General features: G+C 38.0%; 2 protein-coding genes across 2 annotated transcripts; both read left to right on the forward strand.

Moving 5' to 3' along the window:
- Positions 1–427: 427 nt before the first annotated feature.
- LOC140984092 (uncharacterized) lies at positions 428–1,553 on the forward strand. Its single transcript, XM_073451274.1, has one exon. It carries the CDS (start codon positions 492–494, stop codon positions 1,476–1,478), a length of 987 nt encoding a protein of 328 aa, XP_073307375.1. The 5' UTR covers positions 428–491; the 3' UTR covers positions 1,479–1,553.
- Positions 1,554–19,291: 17,738 nt separating this feature from the next.
- LOC140985408 (uncharacterized) lies at positions 19,292–22,973 on the forward strand. Its single transcript, XM_073453267.1, has 8 exons — positions 19,292–19,461; positions 19,532–19,681; positions 20,183–20,359; positions 20,609–20,697; positions 20,772–20,836; positions 21,685–21,787; positions 22,376–22,489; positions 22,619–22,973. The coding sequence occupies exons 1-8, from the start codon at positions 19,353–19,355 to the stop codon at positions 22,760–22,762; spliced, it is 951 nt and encodes a 316-aa protein (XP_073309368.1). The 5' UTR covers positions 19,292–19,352; the 3' UTR covers positions 22,763–22,973.
- Positions 22,974–23,337: the final 364 nt, after the last annotated feature.

The following is a 23,337-nucleotide window of genomic DNA, read 5'->3' on the forward strand; positions in this document are numbered from 1 at the left end:
TAGGAATTGATATTTGTTTGTTTTATTCCAAGTTGACAAGATAAAGATAAATTGGTAAGGTGACTACTCTCTTCAATTTCATTGTTGCATTATAACCATGTAACAATTTCGAAATCTCATATCCATATGCACCCGTTGTTCCACGAATGCCCATGCAATTCGACAAAATAAGAAAAATCACGATGTAAAAACCTTTGATCCACGATCAAGAATCGAATGATGATAATATGCCAAAATCCAACACCAATTATCTCATTGAATTAAGAAAGCATATTGACCATTGTTTCAAATACAAATGAACGACTCCCTTTACAAGAAAATTCCTGACTTGACAAAAACAACCACAAAGCACAGTTCCTAAAATAAGGAAGCTTTCTCATTTGAACGGCCATCCTATTTTCATTCACAACTTTCAACTATACCTAACCCATCCCATCCCATCCCAAATATACTTCCCATTTTCCCACCAAATCCCTATATTATTTTCTTGTATGTTTCTCCAATATTGCATAAAAATGGAACCCCAAAACAAATTCATGCTTCTTTTCATCTCTTTCTACCTTGTTGTTTCCTGCAGCTCGGCACGGCCTCAGTTTTCGCCCACGGTTTCGCCAAGCCTGCAGCCTGATCAATCCTCGGAAGAATCAGCACCTGTCCCTTTGGCTGGACCTGCATTCGTGCCTTCATCATCGCCCGAATCAGCATCCGTCCTGTCTCCGTCCCCCGGACCTGCATCCGTATCTTCATCTTCCCCTGAATCACCATCCGTCCCATCTCCGTTCACCGGGCAAGCTTCTGCTCCATCGGTATCACCATCACCTTCAACAGATTCTCCGAACTATGTTTCATTCCCTCCTTCTATCTCTGACTCTCCATCATATTCCATGTCTCCAGACGCCGACGGGCCATCTGAATCCAACGGCCCCTCTTCATTCGATATCTCAACAGTGCTTTCGTCAGTTAAACCATCAGAATCCGACGGCCCTTCTCCATTCGATATCTCAAAACTGTTTTCGTCAGTAAAAGTTGATCCAGAAGTCGAGAAAATCTGTGAATCCACAGATCACCCTGCCCTTTGCATTGCCACAGTTGCTCCCTTGCTCAAAGGCGAAAACATTGATGTAAAGTCTGTTCTTGAAGTCGCCATTAAAGCTAGCTCCACTTTCACACAATTTGTCCTGTCATTAGCGAAGAAATTAGCTGAAAAACCCGGAACCCCGCCTGAGATGAAATCCATTCTCAACGACTGTAAGGACAGCTACGACACCGCCTTGTCTAACTTCGAGGAGACTACCACTGCTTTATCTCAGGGCGATATAGGCACCATGAACAGCATGCTCAGCGCTGTGATGACATTCGTCGGAGATTGCGAGGACTCATTTGATGGGCTTGGGATCGAATCCCCGTTAATGGACTATTCTGATAAGTTGACTAACATGACAAGCAATTGTCTCGCCATTGTTTCGCTCATGAATTGATTGGTCCTAAGTTCTTGCAAATGTTTTCCCCTCCACCGTTGTCCGAAATTCATCAGCTGAAGCGTTTCCCTTGTCTGTTAGTTTTGGTTTACGTTATACATTTCATGTTCTGATAAATTTCTTAGATGTTATTGTTCATTAGATTTTCTTGTTAGATTAATTCATTGAATTATTTAAAATAATTTAATTGTTGTTAACATATTTCATTAAGATAATTGTGGTCGATGTCTCATTCTTAAAAGAATATAAATCAAGAATATCATATTGATTAAGATTATAAATATGTTGAAATTTGATTTATCATATCACGGAGAGACATAATCAAGATCTATCAAATCTCGAGTTTTTCTATAATGGTTAGAGTACATCTATAAATAGTGGCATACAAGTTCCTAAAATCTATGTAGCTTTCTCATAATACACCATCTCATAAATTTCATGAACGCTTAGAAGATCTATGTTTTCGGTGTTCATAAAATCTCGTCAGTTACAGTTTCAAATTCAACATCAATCGCTAGATGTTAGATTTCGTTCATATTTATAATTCACTATATTGATCTTTACGTGTTATGTTTGCGCGAAGGTAGATCAAATTTAGTTCTTCATTATGCTAATATTTCTAACCGTTGATATAAAAGTGATTTTGTCTCCTTATATTTTTGAGATTTCATCCGGCAAAATTATTGAAATTTATAATCGTGATTTTTTTAATCATAAATTTTGACATAATTTTCTTAATTAAAATTAAGATGAAATTTAATTTCAAAATTGCACTTGTAACCCTTCAAAATTGTTGAAATTTGCCACCGTATCGAACCAGATTCCAGCAATTAAATTTACCGGCCTAAAACCCATGCCAGAGCGACCTACCTATGCCATTGGCCGGAGAACAAAGTCGGTTTTTTAGCTGTAAAGTGATCGGTAAGAGTTCCAACACAGGCAGTGTGATAAGTTCTGATTGGAGTGGACTGTTGTAAAGAGTTTCGTAAAGCCAAAGTCTTTTAATGGAATCCTTCTTGAAGAGTAAGAAGGAGTGACGTAGGAGTTTTTATCTCCGAACATCCATAAAAATTTCGTGTATTTACTTCTTGTGAACACTTACTTTTCACACTACATTTTGCTGATAAGTTTGCCAAAAGTTTCTAGCTATCATTAGAAATCTTGAACCGTTTTCTGCACTTTACAGTAGTTCATATTTCTAAAAATTTGAGAAGAATTTTCAACCGCCTCAAAATGGTTGAAAACCAAGTTTAAAAGCAAAAAATTTGAAAGAGTTCATTCACCCCCCTTTAAACTCTTTCCCGATCCCAACAAGTGGTATTAGAGCAGGGTTTTCTCAAACATCTATATCTAAAATTTACACATAACGTCTTTCAACAAAATTCCTATGTTTTCGAAAGAAGATTATGATGATTAGAAGATTTGTATGTAGGCACATCTAGCAGCCCAGGATGACGATATGTGATATGTCATCACTGACGGGCCAATGAAGATCTTAAAAGTAAATACAGCTGCAATTATAACTGAACGTGCCCCCCAAATGGTGGAAAAACATCGATCTGAATGGACAGGTGAGGGCAAGAAGAAAGCAAATCTCGATAACGTCGCAAAAGACATTCTTTATAAGACTCTGGACAAAAATATGTTCGCCAAGATCAATACTTGCACCACAACAAAGAAAATATGAGAAAAACTCACACAACTTTGTGAGGGCAACGATCAGACCAAAGACAAAAAGTTGACTGTTGCTATCCAGAAGTTTGATAATGCAAAGATGAAGCCAGGAGAAACTCTCGCAGAATTTGACGAACGGTTCAGTGGTATTATCATCGAACTTATTGCTCTAAGAAAAGAATATTGTAATCGTGAAATTGCTTTGAAGGTTATGCGAGCTCTTCCCAGAGAATGGGACGTAAAAACTATAGCAATGTGAGAGTCCAAAGATCTAAACAAACGTGAACTCCATGATCTCTTCGCCGATCTTAAAGCGTATGAGTTCGAGCTTGGGATACGAACTGAAAAAGAACCATCCACCTCTCAACAAACAAAGGTCTTGGCAGCTACCACCGTGACTCTTCCGGTCGAAGAGTCTACAAGTAAGAAGCAATGAAGCCATTTCCCTATTTGTTACATGCGTAAGAATCAATCTCAGATGAATAAACTCTATTTCAAAAAAGACCATACTGATGATGGTCAAGCTTGCTTTAACTGTGGAAAGAAGAGACATTTTATTGCAGAATGCAACAGGCCAAGAAAGGTTGAAAAGAGACCGGTTGACATGAGAAGGTCTAAAGACGACAAAAAGTTAACCAAAAAGAAGAGTCAACGAGTTTTGGTTCGTAGAAGAGGATAAAGGCAAATGGGCTGACTCAGAGTCAGAAAGATCCATCTCTGAAGAATCAACGAGTGAAAGCAAAGATGAGACGGTAAAATGTCTCATGGCTAATGAAGATCCAGAATCCTCAGATGAAATGATATTTGACTTTGATTCTATTGAATTTACACGAGAAGACCATGTCACGACACTGCACGACATGGTAAATAAGTTCAAAGGACTATCGCAGCAATTCGATGAAGTCAAGACATAAAAACAGGACTTGAAAAACAAGTTGACTCTCTCTAGCTGTTCGCAGAAAAAGAAGGTTGACGATTTAAAAGTGAAGCTAAGTCTGTTAGCGGCTGAGAATGATGATCTGCGTAAATTGTTCCATGCCACGTTAAAAGAGAAAAAACTGTTGATGAATATAGTCAACACATAGAACAAGTCCTCAGCCTCTCTCAATAAGATGCATGAGATACAAAAATCGACCGGAGACAGAACCGGGCTAGGTTATAGCATCAATGAACATGACAAGCCTGAAGTCCAAGGTATTCAGAATGTAAATCTTTAGAACAATGGAAGGCGACGTGGTTTAGGATACGTCGAAGTTGAGAGTGCTAAATCTAACCGATCATGGCTCAGACGCAGGTTAAATCCAATCGTTCACAACGGTTTTGAAAAGACCACTACTTTGTTTTTTTTTTAAATCCTAAACTCTAAAATACTAAATAAAACTTAACATATCATAAATCATAATAATTGTAACATTAGAAATCTCAGTGCATAAAATAAATCATAAATCATCCATTAACAATAAAATAAAATATGAAAATATCTCTAATAAAAATCATGAACATAACCCTTAAATCATAAATCTATCTAGCTAGTGCGGAAACATAAAGGCTATCGGGTGTGTACTGCTGCACTCGATCCACTCAAGCGTGAGCACCTCCCATAAATCATAAAATCCTGCATCATACAAACCTAGTGAGTCTAATGACTCAGCACGTTCTAAACATAAATAAAAATAATACATATATAAGCGCATGCATTTAAAAATCATATTTTTATTTAAAATAGCTTTTGGACATGAATAAACTATTTAAAATCATTTTGAGCATTAATAAATCATTTAAAATAAGCTTTAATCATCATCATGAATCTTATATCATAAAAATTATTTAAATCATAAGCTTTCAATCATATATCATTTTTGGTGAAGTTTGATCCTCGAAAGTGACTAGCTTTTATCCTTTGGTCGACTGATCAGTCTTGAGCTCCACATGGCCCATGGGGGTGTGCACTAGGCTGCACCGTGGAAACACGATCTTCGGGGCTCCCTCGGGGGCCTTCTCCCATAGAAAGGCTCCCTCTAGGCCTTTTCCCACGTATGGGCTCCCTCTGGGGCCTTCTCCCTTAAATGGGCTCCCTCTGGGCCTTCTCCCTTAAATGGGCTCCCTCTAGGGCCTTTTCCCCACTCGTCATCCCCACAAAATCATATATCATATGTCACAGTCAATTCACATCCCTCAAAATATTTTTCTTTTTCTTTAAAAATCGTAAAATAGCACAACTTTCCAAAAATAGCATTTTAAACAGTAAAAATTGCACAGCTTTACAATAAATCATAAAAATACATATTACCATCAAAATCATCATTTTAAATCATAAAATATCATTTAATATGCGTTATGATCCTTCGGGACGCTGCCAAGCGTTTTCGTATTTTCCTAAGTGTAAAAAGACTGTTTTGCCCCTGGACGTAAAAATTCTCGAATTTATCTTTTTCTCACTTTTAATGATATAGGCTTATTATAAATAATTATTTAGGCTTAAATATAATTTTTCATAATTTTATGAAGCTTAAAACTATACTTTTTAATTAATTCTTTAATTAACGTTTCGTGCGGCGATAAAATCCCGGATAAATCAAAACTCATTATTTTGATCCTAAATTTTAAACATAAAATTTTTGGTATTATTTTCTACCCTTCCAAGTCATGAGCTACACTTGTGGACCCATGGATTCAATTTTTTCTTTTTAAATTTTGAAATTGACACATTATCGAACACACCGAGCCATCTCCCAAAATACTCGAGCCTCGCCCAAGCCACCTTGAGCCAAACCCTAGCCAACCCATCTACGCACCCTCCTGACCAAGCCCAAGCCCCTGAACCTAGCTCTGGCTCGCTCAAACTCACCTGGACAGAAGCACAAACCTGCACAAGGAAGAGAACTCACGCCTAGGGAGTCCTAGCCCACTAGGACTCTTCAAACCGAGTCACCACCAAACAACCATAACCCTAACCCTCCTTGGACCGCGTCCAGACCCTACCCAGACCAGCCCAAGCCTTGGACCAAAGCAGCGAAGCACCTGGATCAGAAAACAACCTACGCGCATGCTTGTGCTCTCCTCACGGTTCCATGTTTTCCCTCGAGCCAGCAGCGACCAAACCGCACCAGCCCCTAGCCCAGCCCTTACCCATCAACATTAGACTCTATAGGACCTACCTAACTCGCCCAAGCCCAAGCAGCGAGCCCCTGAACCGTGCTGCAACCCTGCACAGAACAAGAGCTGCGCACGCCCCTTCCTTAGCGTATGGACTCCTTCTTGTGTGGGGGTTCCTATTCGAGCCACCACCGAGGCCAAGTCCTCCTGCCCCTCACTAGACCACCCTAAGCCTTCACCCAGACCACCTAGCCAGCCCCTTAGCCAGCCACTCCCCTGAAATTCTCGGCCACCAGAAATTCCCTTCGAGAAGAGCCCCAACTAGCGTGGACTCCTTCCCCAGCCCCAAGCTCGAATCCTAGCCACCCTAAGACCCTACCTAGCCTTCGAACCTGACCCTGGCCAAGCCCCCAACCAGCCCTGGCCAGCCCCCAAGCCCCATGCAAAACCCTTGAGCTCCTTGAAACATAGCATGCACAAGAAACTCCAAAAACTCACGTTCTTATTTCTGAATTAGCCCACAAATTTCCAGCCCTGTTTTCTTGATTAATTTATCATGTTTTGGCTATAACTCATTCATGTTTTATCATGTATTGACAGCATGTCCGTTGGATTCAAACACGTTTTTCATAAAAATGTAAAAAGATCGTATAAACGTTCTACCGTAAAAATTATCGAATATCTATTTTTTTCATGCATAATCAATTAAAACACACATAATATGATTTGTATGATGTTTTAAAAGTGTTTAGGAATGTGCCTTTGCGTTTATAACGCTCGAATATACGATATTCGGCGAGGATGCGACGTTGGACGAACGGATGACGAAGAACCAGCTTTTCTTTCTTCCTAAATTTCGAAAATCTGAATGATGTGTGCAAGGGTGTGATTTACGGCTGATTGGTGTGAATTGTGAGGGTTTGAAGACCTAATACCCTTATTTATAAATAATTAATATGCTAATGGTTTTTGGTTTTGGGCTTGCATGCTTAAGGGTAATTGGGCCTACTAAAATTAATAAAGTTGGGCCCAATAACACTTAATTAATTAAATAATAAAAGTTTATAAAATAATTTTCCCAAAATAATATTTTTGATCTTTTAAAACTACTTGTTTGCCCAAAACCGGCTTCCCGGGAAAAATCGAGCTCGACTCGTAAAATAATTCGGACTCCAACATTTTTAGGAAAAATTAAATCATTCTTAATCATATTAGGAAGCCTTGCCATTATTTAATGAAAAATACATATTCTTGTCTTGGTCGTCTCCGGTATCTTTTTCTCTACCTATTATCGAATATTCGGGTAAAAATCTTTAATTTCATGAAATTATGTCATAGTATCATTTAATCATGTCATATAATCATATAAAAAAAAATATCATGATAGCATTTAGAATCAATTAATTAAGACAATTAAAATAATTTTACATGCATGTGGTTTACGTAGGTTGGTTTTTCGGACGTTACAATTCTCCCCCCTTAAATAGAATTTCGTCCTCGAAATTTTCCTTGACTTAATGATTGCAAAGCTTAGATTCCCTTATCCATCTCCAACTTAACATCTAACTTAAATCTTACTCTTCAATTCGGTCCTCAAAATCTTTGAAATTGCAATTCTGACCCAAAAATTTCTCAAAGTCGAATCCTAAATCCAGCTCAAGTAGTGCATGCACCCTATTCTTTCTAAGTTCTTTTATAACCCAAACAATTCCTTTAATCCATTTTAACATTTCATGCAGCATGCAACTAATATTTATAAAAATAACATGCATTTAATCTCCTATATCATTTATCATATAAGCATTTAAAAGAATTTCAACATATAAAACATAAAGCAGTAAAAACTCACATACTTGAGGTGTGACTTATTGAGCTTCTCAAAGTGATAGTACACAGCCTTTTGGGGAACCTCGCTCTGATACCAACTAAAACGACCACTACTTTTTTTTTTTTTTTTTAAATCCTAAACTCTAAAATACTAAATAAAACTTAACATATCATAAATCATAATAATTGTAACATTTGAAATCTCAGTGCATAAAATAAATCATAAATCATCCACTAACAATAAAATAAAGTATCAAAATATCTCTAATAAAAATCATGAACATAATCCTTAAATCATAAATCTATCTAGCTAGTGCGGAAACATAAAGGCCCTCGGATGTGTACTGCTGCAATCGATCCACTCAAGCGTCAGCACCTCCCATAAATCATCACATCCTGCATCATACAAACCTAGTGAGTCTAATGACTCATCACGTTCTAAACATAGATAACAAATAATACATATATAAACGCATGCATTTAAAAATCATATTTTTATTTAAAATAGCTTTTGGACATGAATAAACTATTTAAAATCATTTTGAGCATAAATAAATCATTTAAAATAAGCTTTAATCATCATCATGATTCATATATCATAAAAATCATTTTAATCATAAGCTTTCAATCATATATCATTTTTGGTGAAGTTTGATCATCGAAAGTGACTAGCTTTTATCCTTTGGTCGACTGATAATTCTTCAGCTCCACATGGCCTATGGGGGTGTGCACTAGGCTCCACCGTGGAAACACGATCGTCGGGACTCCCTCGGGGGCCTTTTCCCATAAACAGACTCCCTCTGGGTCTTTTCCCACGTATGGGCTCCCTCTAGGGCCTTCTCCCGTAAATGGGCTCCCTCTAGGGCCTTTTCCCATCACGTCATCCCCAAAAAATCATATATCATATGTCACAGCCAATTCACATCCCTCAAAATATTTTTTCTTTTCTTTAAAAGTCGTAAAATAGCACAACTTTCCAAAAATAGCATTTTAAACAGTAAAAAAAGCACAGCTTTACGATAAATCATAAAAATACATATTATCATCAAAATCATAATTTTAAATCATAAAATATCATTTAACATGCGTTATGATCCTTCGGGACGCTGCCAAGCGTTTTCGTATTTTCCTAAGTGTAAAAAGACCGTTTTGCCCATGGACGTAAAAATTCTCGAATTTATCTTTTTCTCATTTTTAATGACATGGGCTTATTCTAAATAATTATTTAGGCTTAAATATAATTTTTCATAATTTTATGAAGCTTAAAACTAGACTTTTCAATTAATTCTTTAATTAACGTTTCGTGCGGCGATAAAATCGCGGATAAATCCAAAACTCATTATTTTGATCCCAAATTTTAAACATAAAATTTTTGGTATTTATTCTACCCTTCCAAGTCATCAGCCACACCCGTGGACCCATGGATTCAATTTTTTCCTTTTAAATTTCGAAATTGACACATTATCGAACACACCGAGCCACGCCCGAGCCACCTTGAGCCAAACCCTAGCCAACCCATCTAGGCACCCTCCTGACCAAGCCCAAGCGCCTGAATCTAGCCCTGGATTGCTCAAACTCACCTGGACAGAGGCACTAACCTGCATAAGGAAGAGAACTCACGCTTATGGAGTCCTAGCCCACTAGGACTCTTCCAGCCGAGCCACCACCGAACCACCATGACCCTAAACCTCCCTGGATCGCGTCCAGACCCTACCCAGACCAGCCTAAGCCCTGGACCCAAGCAGCGACGCACCTGGATCAGAAATCAACCTACGCGCATGCTTGTGCTCTCCTCACGGTTCCGTGTTTTCCCTCGAGCCAGCAGCGACCCAGCCGCACCAGCCCCTAGCCCAGCCCTTACCCATCAACCTTAGACCCTATAGGACGTACCTAACTCGCCCAAGCCCCAACAACGAGCCCCTGAACCGCGCTGCAACCGTGAACAGAACAAGAGCTGCGCACGCCCCTTCCTTAGCGTATGGACTCCTTCTTGTGTGGGGGTTCCTACTCGAGCCACCACCAAGCCCAAGTCCTCCTGACCCTCACTGGACCACCCTAAGACTTCACCCAGACCACCTAGCCAGCCCTTTAGCGAGCCACTCCCCTGAAATTCTCGGCCACCAGAAATTCTCTTCAAAAGAGCCCCAACTAGCGTGGACTCCTTCCCCAGCCCCAAGCTTGAACCCTAGCCACCCTAAGACCCTACCTAGCCTTCAAACCTGACCCTGGCCAAGCCCCAACCAGCCCTGGATAGCCCCCGAGCCCCAAGCAAAACCCACGAGCTCATTGAAACATAGCATGCACAAGAAACTCCAAAAACTCACGTTCTTATTTCTGAATTAGCCGACGATTTTCCAGCCCTTTTTTCTTGATTAATTTATCATGTTTTGGCTATAACTCATTCATGTTTTATCATGTATTGACAGCATGTCCGTTGGATTCAAACACGTTTTTCATAAAAATGTAAAAAGATCGTATAAACGTTCTACCGTAAAAATTATCGAATATCTATTTTTTTCATGCTTAATCAATAAAAACACACATAATATGATTTTTATGATGTTTTAAAAGGGTTTAAGAACGTGCATTTGCGCTTATAACGCTCGAATATACGATCTTCGACGAGGGTGCGACGTTGGACGACCGGATGACGAAGAACACAAGCTTTTCTTTCTTTCTAAATTTCGAAAATCTGAATGGTGTGTGCAAGGGTGTGATTTACGGCTGATTGGTGTGAATTGTGAGGGTTTGAAGACCTAATACCCTTATTTATAAATAATTAATATGCTAATGGTTTTTGGTTTTGGGCTTGCATGCTTAAGGGTAATTGGGCCTACTAAAATTAATAAAATTGGGCCCAATAACACATAATTAATTAAATAATAAAAGTTTATAAAATAAGTTTCCCAAAAATAATATTTTTGATCTTTTAAAATTTCTTGTTTGCCCAAAACCGGCTTCTCGGGAAAAATCGAGCTCGACTCGTAAAATAATTCGGACTCCAACATTTTTAGGAAAAATAAATCATTCTTAATCATATTAGGAAGCCTTGCCATTATTTAATGAAAGATACATATTCTTGTCTTGGTCGTTTTCGGTCTCATTTTCCCTACCTACTATCGAATATTCGGGTAAAAATCCTTAATTTCATGAAATCATGTCATAGTATCATTTAATCATGCAATCATGTCATATAATCATATAATAAATATCATGAAAGCATTTAAAATCAATTAATAAAGACAATTAAACAATTAAAATAATTTTGCATGCATGTGGTTTACGTAGGTTGGTTTTTCGGGCGTTACAGGTTTAGATTGGTCCTGTAGAAAGCCAAGTTCAACCGGATATCACTCAAAAACAAGACATAACTGTTACTAAATAACCGACATGTTCAAAAGAGGTACAGAGTGATTGACAATGACAGACGGCCAAGACAACATACTGAAAAAGAAAGAACACTGCATACACCACCTGATTATGCACTTAACCACATTCACCTTGGGACACACCATGGAAAATCCTTTAGGATAATTCAGATGTGGGTTCCTAAGGGTCTAATCAGCTCAGGACCCAAATAGGAAAGGGTACCAATTTCTCATTTCAATGATTTCAGGCATTGAAGAAAAAAACTTGGAAGAATCCATCTGGTTCCTGGACAGCGGTTGTTTCAGACACATGACAGGGAACAAAAGTCTTTTATCAGAAGTCGTCAAATACAAAGGACCAACGATCACCTTTGGTGATAAATCTAAAAGTAAAGCTGTGGGTAAAGGTAATATTATCCACGACAAGATTATCATTAAAGACGTACTTTTAGTAGAAAACATGTGTTATAACCTGATTAGCATAAGCCAATTATGTGACAACGGTTACACCGTTGAGTTTCACAAACATATATGCACTGTCAAATCTGCTGCAGGTAACACTTTGCTAACTGGTTATAGAGAGCAAAATACGTATAAGGTAAAATGGAATGATGATTGTCTAAATGTACCTACTTGCTTCATAGCCTTAAATGGTAATAAAAATTGGCTTTGGCATAAACGACTTAATCATCTTAATTTCAAATTCATTGCTACTATTAGCAAGCTTAAACTGGTATTTGGTTTGCCTAACATTGATTTTGCCAACGATAGAATTTGTAATGCTTGTCAGCCAGGTAAACAAGTTCGCTCAACCTTCAAGAACAAAAAGAAACTCATCAGCTAGATGCCTGGAACCTCTCCACATGGATTTGTTTGGACCCATACCGGTAATAAACCTAGGGGGAAAGAAATATACCTTTGTGGTAATTGACGACTTCTTTAGATTTACATGGGTAATATTTTTAAGCTCCAAAGATCAAACCGCGGCTCAACTGATCAAGCTCCTCAAAAGACTTCAAAATGAGAAACCTTAAGCAATAGACATAATAAGGAGTGACAGAGGAACTAAATTTCTGAAACAATTCATGTCATCTTATCTTGAAGATCATGGCATAAAGCATCAGCTGTCGGCTGCAAGATCACCTCAACAGAATGGAGTAGCTGAAAGAAGGAACCGCACACTAAAGTAAACGGCTAGGACCATGCTGGCAAAATCCGGTATTTCACAGTGGTTTTGGGCAGAGGCCATCAATACAGCCTGTTATACTTAGAATCGGTCCATGATCAATAAAAATCATGAAAACTCCATATGATATCTGTTCAGAAGTTGGATACTTCCGCATTTTCGGTTGTAAGAGTTTCATTCATAATAATGGCAAGACACACCTAACCGCATTTGATGTGAAAGCTGATAATGGTGTCTTCCTGAGATACTCAGCAGTGAGCAAAGCGTATAGAGTTTATAATCAAAGAACTCTCACTGTTGAAGAATCCATACATATTGTATTTGATTAATCATCCATATGTCACGACAATAGTTGTAGCAACATTCATGATTTAATTAATAAACTTGATGCTACTAACTTTGAAGCTAGCAGTGATGACGAAATAGATTTGAGAAAAATAGGTGAACACATCTTGGAGCAAAGTCCAACCGTTCAAGAACAAACTCATCAGATAAATGAACCAGAGAACAATCATCAACCAGAGATTATTTAGATAGAAGAAGAGACGCTGGAACAAGAAGATGATATCACACAACCAACCGAGTCAAATCCATATGGACCATGTCTCCGATGGCAAAAGATCCATCCACTCGAGCTGATCATCGGTGTGAGGACCCGGGCGCTAACTCATTTTCTTAACTCATCATTGGGATTAAATGGATCGATTAAATAGGCTACGTCGAATTTTTTTTTAAACAAAGTTGAGCACCTCATAAGCAAGTGTCCAAAATACTACAACCAGTTATGCTCCATCTTATTCAATTTACAAGATCAAGTTTAATATTTACAACATGATCAAAGATACAAAACTTGTTCAAAATAAAGCCATAACAAACTAGTGTTTATCAACCATATTTCAAGTGTTGAACAACCAGTTTTACATCTAAGCCCGGATCACCACTCTAATCTCGATCTTTCATGCTCTTCTCGACCCTGATCATGTCCCACCTGTTGTCATGCACACATACAAACACAACAACAGTCGGAGAACTCCGGTGAGAATATATTTCCTAGTATAAACAATGTATACATGCATGTCATACAAGCATATACAAAAGCATAAAATATTTGTCAAATAATATGTATCATAGTCTAAGAAATATAAATCGAGACAAAGCTTTAAATCAACTCTTTAACTCTTAATCTTTGACTCGACTCTTATCAAGGGATCCCGGTTTGAATAAGAACGTAACAAGTCTCCCACCGACTCTCCCATTCAAGGTGGTGGTAAGTCTCTATTCCCGGACTTCGGCCCATTATATCGAGTGTCTACAATAGGAGTCGATCTTTCTCCTAAGCGCATCGATATAAACCAAACGTCCAGTGACTTGGCACCTCTAGCAAAGACTCATCTATCTCATAATACATTTTTTTCTATAACTCAATATACTAAGCACATTAATCTCAAGAATTTTGAACACATCAAAGCAATACAATTTAGTATGTGGTTTTGGGGAACTCAAGTCATATCTTACTCGAGTTATCTATCCCGGTTTAACAATTATTTATACCTTTCTTTTCTCGGTTTTTGGTTTGACGCAACCAATCTCAATCTTGCTCGCTAACCTCCTGTTCTTCAATGTATAAAAGTTTGGCAACTTTGCTCGTTCTTCTACTGGGTTCGAAGTTGAATTCTCGAGTTCGAAGCCTTCAATACCAAATCTGGAATGACATATTTGAGAGGCACAATATCAACATATAACTCAAAGCAAGACATGATTTGATCAATACTCAATCTAGTTAAATTTCGACGGCATAACGGCGCAATCTCGAGATACCCGGCAACTCAAACCTCAATCTATGACTACCACAACTCATAACCATCAACAAATACCACCACAATCTCAAAAATCTGCATAACCTCATTCAACCATAAGCTGGAAAAACAATAACAATTGCATACGTTGTCCGTTCTTCGATCCGGTTTCGATTACACGCTTACCATAATCTCAGAACACATAATATAAATCAAAGTATGATTTCTCCAACACTAAATTTTCGAACCAAGCAGGAAATTAAGAAAACTTACATCCCTTCAAAGCTCTAGACGAGAGAAGCACGGAACTATGCTCGAATCGAAAATCGGATGGCCGGATCTTGCACAATCAATTTTCTAAGATGTAAGGAAGCTTGAGGATTTCCATGGAGGTTCTCGGTTCTTGCTGCTCAATTTCTGAAGTGGATGAAGGGGTTACATGTTAAATTGCATGGCAAGACATGTGTCCCATTCAAATTCATTTTCGCGTCCAGCACTTCTCATGCATATGCGCGCCCGCTGCTCGGGCATATGCGCGAGACTCTCTGTCTCAGCACTTGGAAATTCACCTGCTCGCGCATATGCGCGGAGTCTTCTGGCCTTTACCCCCTTCTCGCGCATATGCGTGCTTATTCTCCGCGTAGGTGCACGAGGTCTGTTGGCCTCCACACGACTCACATGCTTTCCCACGCCTTCCTCGGAGCTTGGCCTTCCATGATCGCCTCACTTCATCAATTAACTAATCTCGAATTACCATAATATAATTCGGGCTTTACAATCGGTAACCCTACTACTCCTCTTAGAACTAGAAAATAAATGATTAATGAATTTATGCATGCTGCTTTTGTTTCCCAGTTATAACTTAAGAAAATCGATGATGTACTACATGATACCAATTGGATAGAGGTTATGCAGGAGGAACTTAATCAATTTAAAAGAAGCAAAGTTTGGCATCAAGTTCCCCGTCCTGATAATATACATGTTATTGGCACTAGAAGTGTGTTTAGAAACAAAATGGATTAAAACGGTTCAATAATCAGAAACAACGCTAGATTAGTGGCTCAAGGCTATAGGCAGGAAGAAGAAATAGACTTTGATGAATCATTTGCCCATGTCGCTAGGCTAGGAGCAATTAGAATATTTATGACCTTTGCAGCATTTAAGAATTTTAAGGTATATCAAATGGATGTTAAATCTGCATTCTTAAATGGTTTGCTAAATGAGGAAGTATTTATATAGCAACCACCTGACTTTGTTAATCACATTCATCCTGATTATGTTTACAAACTAGATAAAGCATTGTATTGACTAAAACAAGCCCCAATAGCATGGTATGACACGTTAACTAAATTCTTGCTTGAGCATGGCTTCTCAATTTGAACGGTTGACAAAATTTTGTTTAAATTTTCAAAAAATGTTAACTCGCTATTTTTACAAATATATGTGGATGATATTATATTCAGATCAACTAATTCTAAATTGTGTGAGAGATTCTCTAAGACGATGCAGGAACAGTTTCAAATGACCATGATGGGAGAATTTAACTTCTTTCTAGGGTTGCAAGTCAAGTAGTCAAAGAATGATATCTTCATTAACCAAGCTAAATACACAAAAGATATACTGAAAAAGTTTGGAATGGAGAATTGCTACCAAGCTACTACCCCAATGAGCTCATTAATCAAACTAGACAAAGATGAAAGGGGAATATCGGTGGAGATAAAAATGTACAGAAAATTAATTGGTTCACTATTATATTTAACTGTCAGTCGTCCAGATATTATGTTTGTTGTTTGTTTATGCGCACGATTTCAATATAATCCTATGCAATCTCATTTTACTGCCGTTAAACGAATTCTTAAATATCTTAAGGGCACTATTAATGTGGGTCTTTGGTATCCCAAGGATTCAAGTCTTCATCTTGTAGGATTTTCAGACGCAGTCTATGCTGGTTTCAAAATTGACAGAAAGATTACTAGCGGCTCATGTCAGTTTTCGGGTGATAGATTAATATCTTGGTTTAGCTAGAAACAGACGTCTATTGCCACATCAACCACTGAAGCAGAGTACCTTGCGGCTGGAATCTGCTACGCTCAGATGCTGTGGATACAAAAACAGCTGAAAGATTATGGAATTCAAGCCACTGATTCTCCTATCTTCTGTGACAACACTAGTGCAATTGCAATCACATATAATTCTATTATGCACTCTCGGAAAAAGTACATTGACATCAGACACCATTTCATCCTAGAACATGTCATGAAGAAAGATATTCGGCATGAATACGTTCATACGGATCAACAAGCAGCTGATATATTCATAAAACGGCTACCAGAGGCTAAGTTTTCTTATTTCCGAAATACACTTGGTTTAATCGATTTATCTTAGTCATTTTTAACATCTTTATATGATTGATTTTTTTGCCAAGTTTGTAATGCAAGAAATAAAAGAGAAAGACAGATAACAAGCAGTAAAACAAAATAAAATTTTAGTAATGCAGGCAGGAGCGTACAATAGAAATTTCTTTTTTCACCGCACCCCTCCAGAAGGCCAACCAAGTGGTCAGCCCTTTGATGAAGGTGCGCATAAAGTCCTCTGAGAAGGCAATCCTTCTCAGAGTCCTCTGCTCCTTCAAAAGCATAAGGAGATAGACACCTTCGTCAGTGAATATATCTATGGTATTAGCGATGCGGAGGCACTGCTGATACTTCTTCAGTGTTGCCATCCCTTTGGGGGTGGGAACAAAGGGAGGACTGAAGTTCCTGGATTTTCATCCAGGTTGGCAGTGTCTTTTCCAAGACGTTGTTCTCCAGAGCAACCTTCCGGGCTGCAACTATGGACCGCATGTACTCCTCGGCTAGATCAGACTCGTTTGAACTGCTTCCATTATCCATCTTCTCTTGTTATATCTGCTTTGTGTTTCGAAGTGATTTTGCGACTAACCCTTCTACTTGTATTTATAGATAAGATCCATACGAAGAGTCATCATCATAATCACTGACATGAGGATATGAAGATTTCTCTGTCAAACTACCGTCGGTTCATTCCCCGAGGATAAAATTACTTAATGCACTTGCTTAGGGGTAATATTGGTTTAGTCAATAAATTAATGGGATTCCAACCGCATAGACTGACCAATGCTTAACTCGTGGATATTGCGTGACTCAACCGCTTCCTCTCTAATCATATCAATCAACCAGTTCATTTCTCTATGCGGGGCATGACTTCTCCATGACATTTCGTAAAAATTACTCAACTATGCATCTGCCCTGTTTGACGTGACAGTTATCTTATTAAAATTTGAAATCATTTATTTTACAGTCATCTAAAGAATTTCAAAATTTTAAAATCCCTTCACTGACAGTCCTCCACGTGGACTTATTTGTGATTCTCTGAACCAGACATACATATACGAATTTTATGTTATTATTATCTTTACCTTGCTACATACATACGAAATTCCAGGTGTTTATTTCAATCTTTCCTCTTCATTATTCTCTGAGATTTTATTACAGGTGTTTATTTCAATCTTTCCTCTTCAAACACACAAATGGCAGCATCGATTGCTCACAATACAATTGCTGTCAACTTCGCTTCAGTACTTTCCATGACTAACAAGCCAATGCAAGCCATGTTTCATATGCTTGAATCTTCTGGATTTCGTTCATTTCTGGGATGCAGTGAGAAATACTTTGAGAATCTGTTGAAGGAGTTCTTCGATTCTGCATACATGGAAAACGGTGAAATTATATGCGCTGTTCAAGGGAAAAATCTTCATTTCACCTAGAATATGTTTGCTGATTTGTTTAAACTACCGACTGTTGGAATCACTGACTTTTCTACACTTCCAGTGGACAATATTGAGCTTTGGAGAAGCAATTTTTCCATTTCTGATTCTCTCATTTCTTCTCCAACCTATCAAAAACGCGATCTGAAGATCGAATTTAGACTGCTGGCTGATATTGTGGCAAAGAGATGGAAGAAAGGGCCAAAGCTGAACAAGCTAAACAGATCCCTCAAACGTTAATATATTGTACTTGTTTAGTTGTTTATTTTGCTTTAAATATTGTAATTACATTCACTCAATAAAATACAATATTTTCTTAACATGTGCCTTATTTAAGCTTGCTGCAATTATATGTAAATTGTTGTATAGCCTTGTAGCTGGGTTTTGTCATCACCGAAAAGGGAGAAATTGTCAAGGAATTATTATTACCCAAGAATTTTGGTGATCGACAAAATCAAGACAACACTTCACTGTTTCAGGAAACAGCTGCATATTTTGTGTAACACGAATCAACTCTACTGCCTAGCTCAACATCCGAACAGCTTATAAACCGGCTATAGCAAAAAGAGTCTAACCACTTAAACAAAGGACAGCTGGTTTCGCAACCGGTTAAAAGTAAAGAAGCCTGACCGCTTGAATTACAGACCGCTTATAATTCAACCGTTTGAAATAAAAGAAGCTCGAACTTTGAAGGACTTCTCAAACCGGCTGATTCGAAGATGTCATTAAGAGAGCTATTTATTGCTCACTTAATGAAAGACATTATCTGATCGGTTAAGGACATTCAATGGTTTGCACTGCTTCAAAGTAAGCTAGTTTTTACATCAATCCCGAGAATGATACGCATTTATAACTAACCCCATAAAATAAAGATCATTTATATGTTACAAATGTCTGAGGATAAAAACAATTACCATAAACGGTAACTTTGAAGTAACTCTTCAAAAAAGGGGATTCAAGGTCATCTGTTATTGGAAAAAACACAACAAAACACGTGTTTTTTTTATTGGAAACTATACCGAAAGTGGTCATGTACATCTTATTTATGTTTTCTTATAAGTCGATATATTGATTCGAAATGATTAAATATTATTAAACATTTAAATATCTCCAGTTCGTTTCCGTGTTCCTAGAGAATCAGAGATGGCGGGTGAGAAAGAGCAGGGAATATCAACGGTGAAATCAATTCTGGTGTACCCGATTAAATCTTGCCGAGGAATTTCTCTTCCTCAAGCGCCCATCACTTCCACTGGTAGTATGCACCTTCCCTTTGAATTCTTGAAAGATAACTGGACTTATTTATCTACTTGCTGCATCTGAAGGATTCAAGTGGGACCGACAATGGCTGATCATCAATTCCAAAGGCAGAGCATATACGCAGAGAGTTGAGCCGAAGCTTGCTTTAGTCCAAGTCTCTCTGCCGGATGAGGCGTTTTCTGAGGATTGGCAACCAAATAGCAACTCATATTTAGGTATGCACTTGCTTTGGTTTTCTTGGTTTTTTGTTGTCGAAACAGGAAAAAAAATGTGTCCAGAATCTGATATTCAAATGCAAGAACTTGAGGAAATATATGGGTTATGTCGATATTTTAAATTTAGCAGATTTGTTTGATGTTTCAATTTGATGCCCATGCCCTTCTCTCCAGTTTTTTCTTTTCAGTATTTGACCTTTGACTTCCGGTGCCTTGTTTCAATGAAGTTCTTTGCTGAAGTTCATTCATTTACTTGAAATGAATTTGTAATCATATAATTTATTCCTTGACGTGGTGGGAAGTTGTAGTTCAGAACAACATTTTCATCTACCAAATACGATCCCTAAAAATGAGTTGAGTGGGTCTCCATTATCCCAAATGGAAAAGGGAAACTAATGTGAGATCAAAAAGGTGCAAGTCATTGAAAAACTTTTGTACATTCCTGAATGGATAATCAAGCATAAGTTAACACTTAACACTACGGTATTCATTCTTCTTCAGAGGTCAAAGCTCCTGGTATGGATGTGCTGAAGGTTCCATTGACCAAACCATTGAAAACAGCGGACAATGTCTCCGTGTGGGAGTGGTGTGGTTCTGCGTTAGATGAAGGAGCTAGTGCTGCAGAATGGTTCTCCACTTACCTTGGGAAATCTAGCAGACTAGTGCGCTTTAATTCTGGTAAAGCAATGAAACTTGCACCCACAACCATGTCCTTCCCCAGCACCAAATTGACTCTGATTTATGGGTAACTTGGTCAATCTGAAATGAATAGTTTTTTATAGGAAGATTCTTTTTGCTTCTTTCAACATTTGCAATTGAACATTACATGTGGTTCCTGGTAAATTAGAATTGAAGGATAGAACTATAGTTTTGTGTCAAAATTTGTATCTGGAGAAAAAATGGCTAACTTTTGTTTTCTTCGTACAGATTCAGAGGTTAGGCCAGTGGATCCAAATTATGCCCATGGACACAAAGTTATGTTTGCTGATGGATATCCATTCCTTTTGATATCACAGGTGAATAACGGGTGAGTTCAACACAACATTTTTCATGGCATACACTCTTATGTATCCTATGTACATCAACGCAGGGATCATTGAATGCATTAAATGCTCTTCTCCAGGAACCTGTGCCGATTGACCGTTTCCGACCCAAGTATGCACCTGTGCATTTCTCTTTGAAGCATCCTAAAAGTATGGAATTAAATTGTGCATAGATTCATAATGGAGCCATGGCTACTAGCTTTGAACATAGTAATATTCATTGGGCCTAATTATTAGGTTATTGTAAGCAATGTAGTTTTGACTTACATGTTCAACAAAGTCTAATTTATTCTTCTTAAATAACCATGACTTGGGTACACTTTTCTCTAGGCATATTTCTCCATATTGATTTTGTCACGCCCTAGGCCAACGCAAGCGCGACCACAATAGACTCTTGGAGCAATTATTTCATATTCGTCATTGCTTTATAAATTGATTAACTTAAGTTGTTATGGGAGTTCATTGTATCTTATTATAAACTCAGTTAATCATCCAATTTTTCTCTATGTGGGATGAAGAATCACTATCACCCCTCCTTCAGAACATGACATCATCGTCGTGGCCTGATCCCTCTGTCGATCAACACCTTGAATCTAGAGGTGGCTCCCGTGTATGTAGCAATATGTCTCGGAGGTTCAAGAGATGACTTCCACACATGTAGCATATTGCCCTACACAACACTTATTTCCTTAAGTTCATTAGGTGACCGTTTCTGATACCATACTGTCACGCCTCATGCATAGGCTCACGCAAGCGCAACCATACAATGGACTCCTGCAACAACTACTTTGTATCCGTCCTCGTTTTACGAAAATGGTTGACACAAGTTGTTGTAGGAGTCAATTGTATCTCATTATAAATTCAGTTAAACATCCTATTCTTGTTCATATGGAATGGGGTATCACATACACAACACATATTTTGTGTAGTTAAAGTTTCAAATTATGCTTTTGTTTGCAGCATTCTTGTGGATGGATGTTTTTCATTTTCTGAGGATTTGTGGACAGAGATACAGATAAATAAGTTGACATTCCAAGGTGTTAAACTTTGTTCACGTTGTAAGGTAAGTGAACATTCCTTGAGCTCTTTCTCGAGTGATTCCTAGAATCTTGATGATCATGGGTGGATTCAGCAAATTTAACGTGGGGTAAAATGGGACAAGGGGCGACTATCTATGGTGAGCAAAATTTATTATTCCTTTTTTTCAAAAATTATCTGTAAAAGTTCATAGAACTTTGGATTGAGTGAAGGGCAGTCGCCTCCCCTTATGCTCCGCTTGGTCTACCCCTGCCAATGATGACTAAAGTGAGCTATGGGCTATTACCCATGAACACTCAACGAGGTTGTGGAATCTGTAGATCTTGTCATATCCTTTTTTTCAGCATAACTTTGAGAAACTAAAATCTAAGGATGCATTTGGATCAAAGGATTTGAAATCCATGATATAAATTCATCAAATTTGTTTGGTGAGTTTGAAATTATTTTTCTAGTAGATTTCAAATTCTTTCTAAAATGGAATTATTTGAAATTCATTAATCAATCCTCCCCCCAAAATCCAAATCACTCAATCCAAATGCAACCTAAAGTATACCTTACGTCCTGGTTCCTGCATTCAATATCCCTTCTTACCTGATCAGAAATCATCATTCAGGTACCCACAATAAATCAAGAAACTGCAGTACCCAGGCCTGAGGTCGGCGAGACTCTATTGAAATTCCGTTCAGATGAAGTGTTACGGCCACACAGGCAACAACAAAAAGGAAGGGTGAGTAAATCTGTCGAAGAAAAAGATTCTTTTATCTGTACACAGAAACAAAATCTTTTGAGTATATTCACTCACACACACATGAAACATGATCATTATTGGAATGGTATTTGTGTTGGATTGGTTCAGGTATATTTCGGGCAGAACATGGTGTGTAGGGAGTCCCTTGTCCTAGGAGTGGAGAAGAATACGAGTAATAGCTTGATTATCAAAGTGGGAGATCCTGTATGCGTCCTGAAAATGGTTTCGTCTCCTGACATAGCTCCTGCTTAATTCGATTACCTTTTCTTTTCTTGTAACATCAGGAATATTAGATCATCAAAACTCGTGCTATTCATCCATCTTAGCATTTGAGAAGCTATTCTTGGTAATGGCATATCCCAACATCGATATGATTAACATGTTAAACAAAACAATGTCAACATCGTACCTATCACTTGTCTAAAACTCTACATCAGTGTAAATTTTAGATGACTCGTTCTAATTTTTTATGGTAAGATTTGGATATGTTGTTCTACCATTTGCAAAAATCTTGATTTTAGTCATTTTTCTGTGTGTTTTCATTTTTAAGAGTAGAAAGCCTGACACAGTTTTTATTTCTTTTTCGGTTCTGGGCATACCCAGACGTCAGACGATAATACATGAATCATTGATACATCCCCTACGAAGGAAGTAATCATAGGGGTATGAATTATACATACAACATAATATGTGCAATTTAGTTTTCGATAAAATCTCGTCGGCCTGTATCCTCAAAAAGTTTCACATTATTAATGGTCAAGATGAAGTAAACTGTGGGAGAAAATGTCAAATCTCGAGCCTTCAAAATCTGATGTGACTAAGATAGT

The sequence above is a fragment of the Primulina huaijiensis genome, chromosome 9 (assembly GCF_012295235.1).
Source record: "Primulina huaijiensis isolate GDHJ02 chromosome 9, ASM1229523v2, whole genome shotgun sequence".
In the NCBI taxonomy this organism is placed as follows: Eukaryota; Viridiplantae; Streptophyta; class Magnoliopsida; order Lamiales; family Gesneriaceae; genus Primulina; species Primulina huaijiensis.

Coding starts and splice junctions, on each gene's coding strand:
- LOC140984092 (XM_073451274.1), top strand. CDS start 492: ATGTTTCTCCAATATTGCATAAAAATGGAACCCCAAAACAAATTCATG.
- LOC140985408 (XM_073453267.1), top strand. CDS start 19,353: ATGGCGGGTGAGAAAGAGCAGGGAATATCAACGGTGAAATCAATTCTG. Junction 19,462..19,531: donor AGCGCCCATCACTTCCACTG/GTAGTATGCACC, acceptor CTGCATCTGAAG/GATTCAAGTGGGACCGACAA. Junction 20,837..21,684: donor ATTGACCGTTTCCGACCCAA/GTATGCACCTGT, acceptor TTTTGTTTGCAG/CATTCTTGTGGATGGATGTT.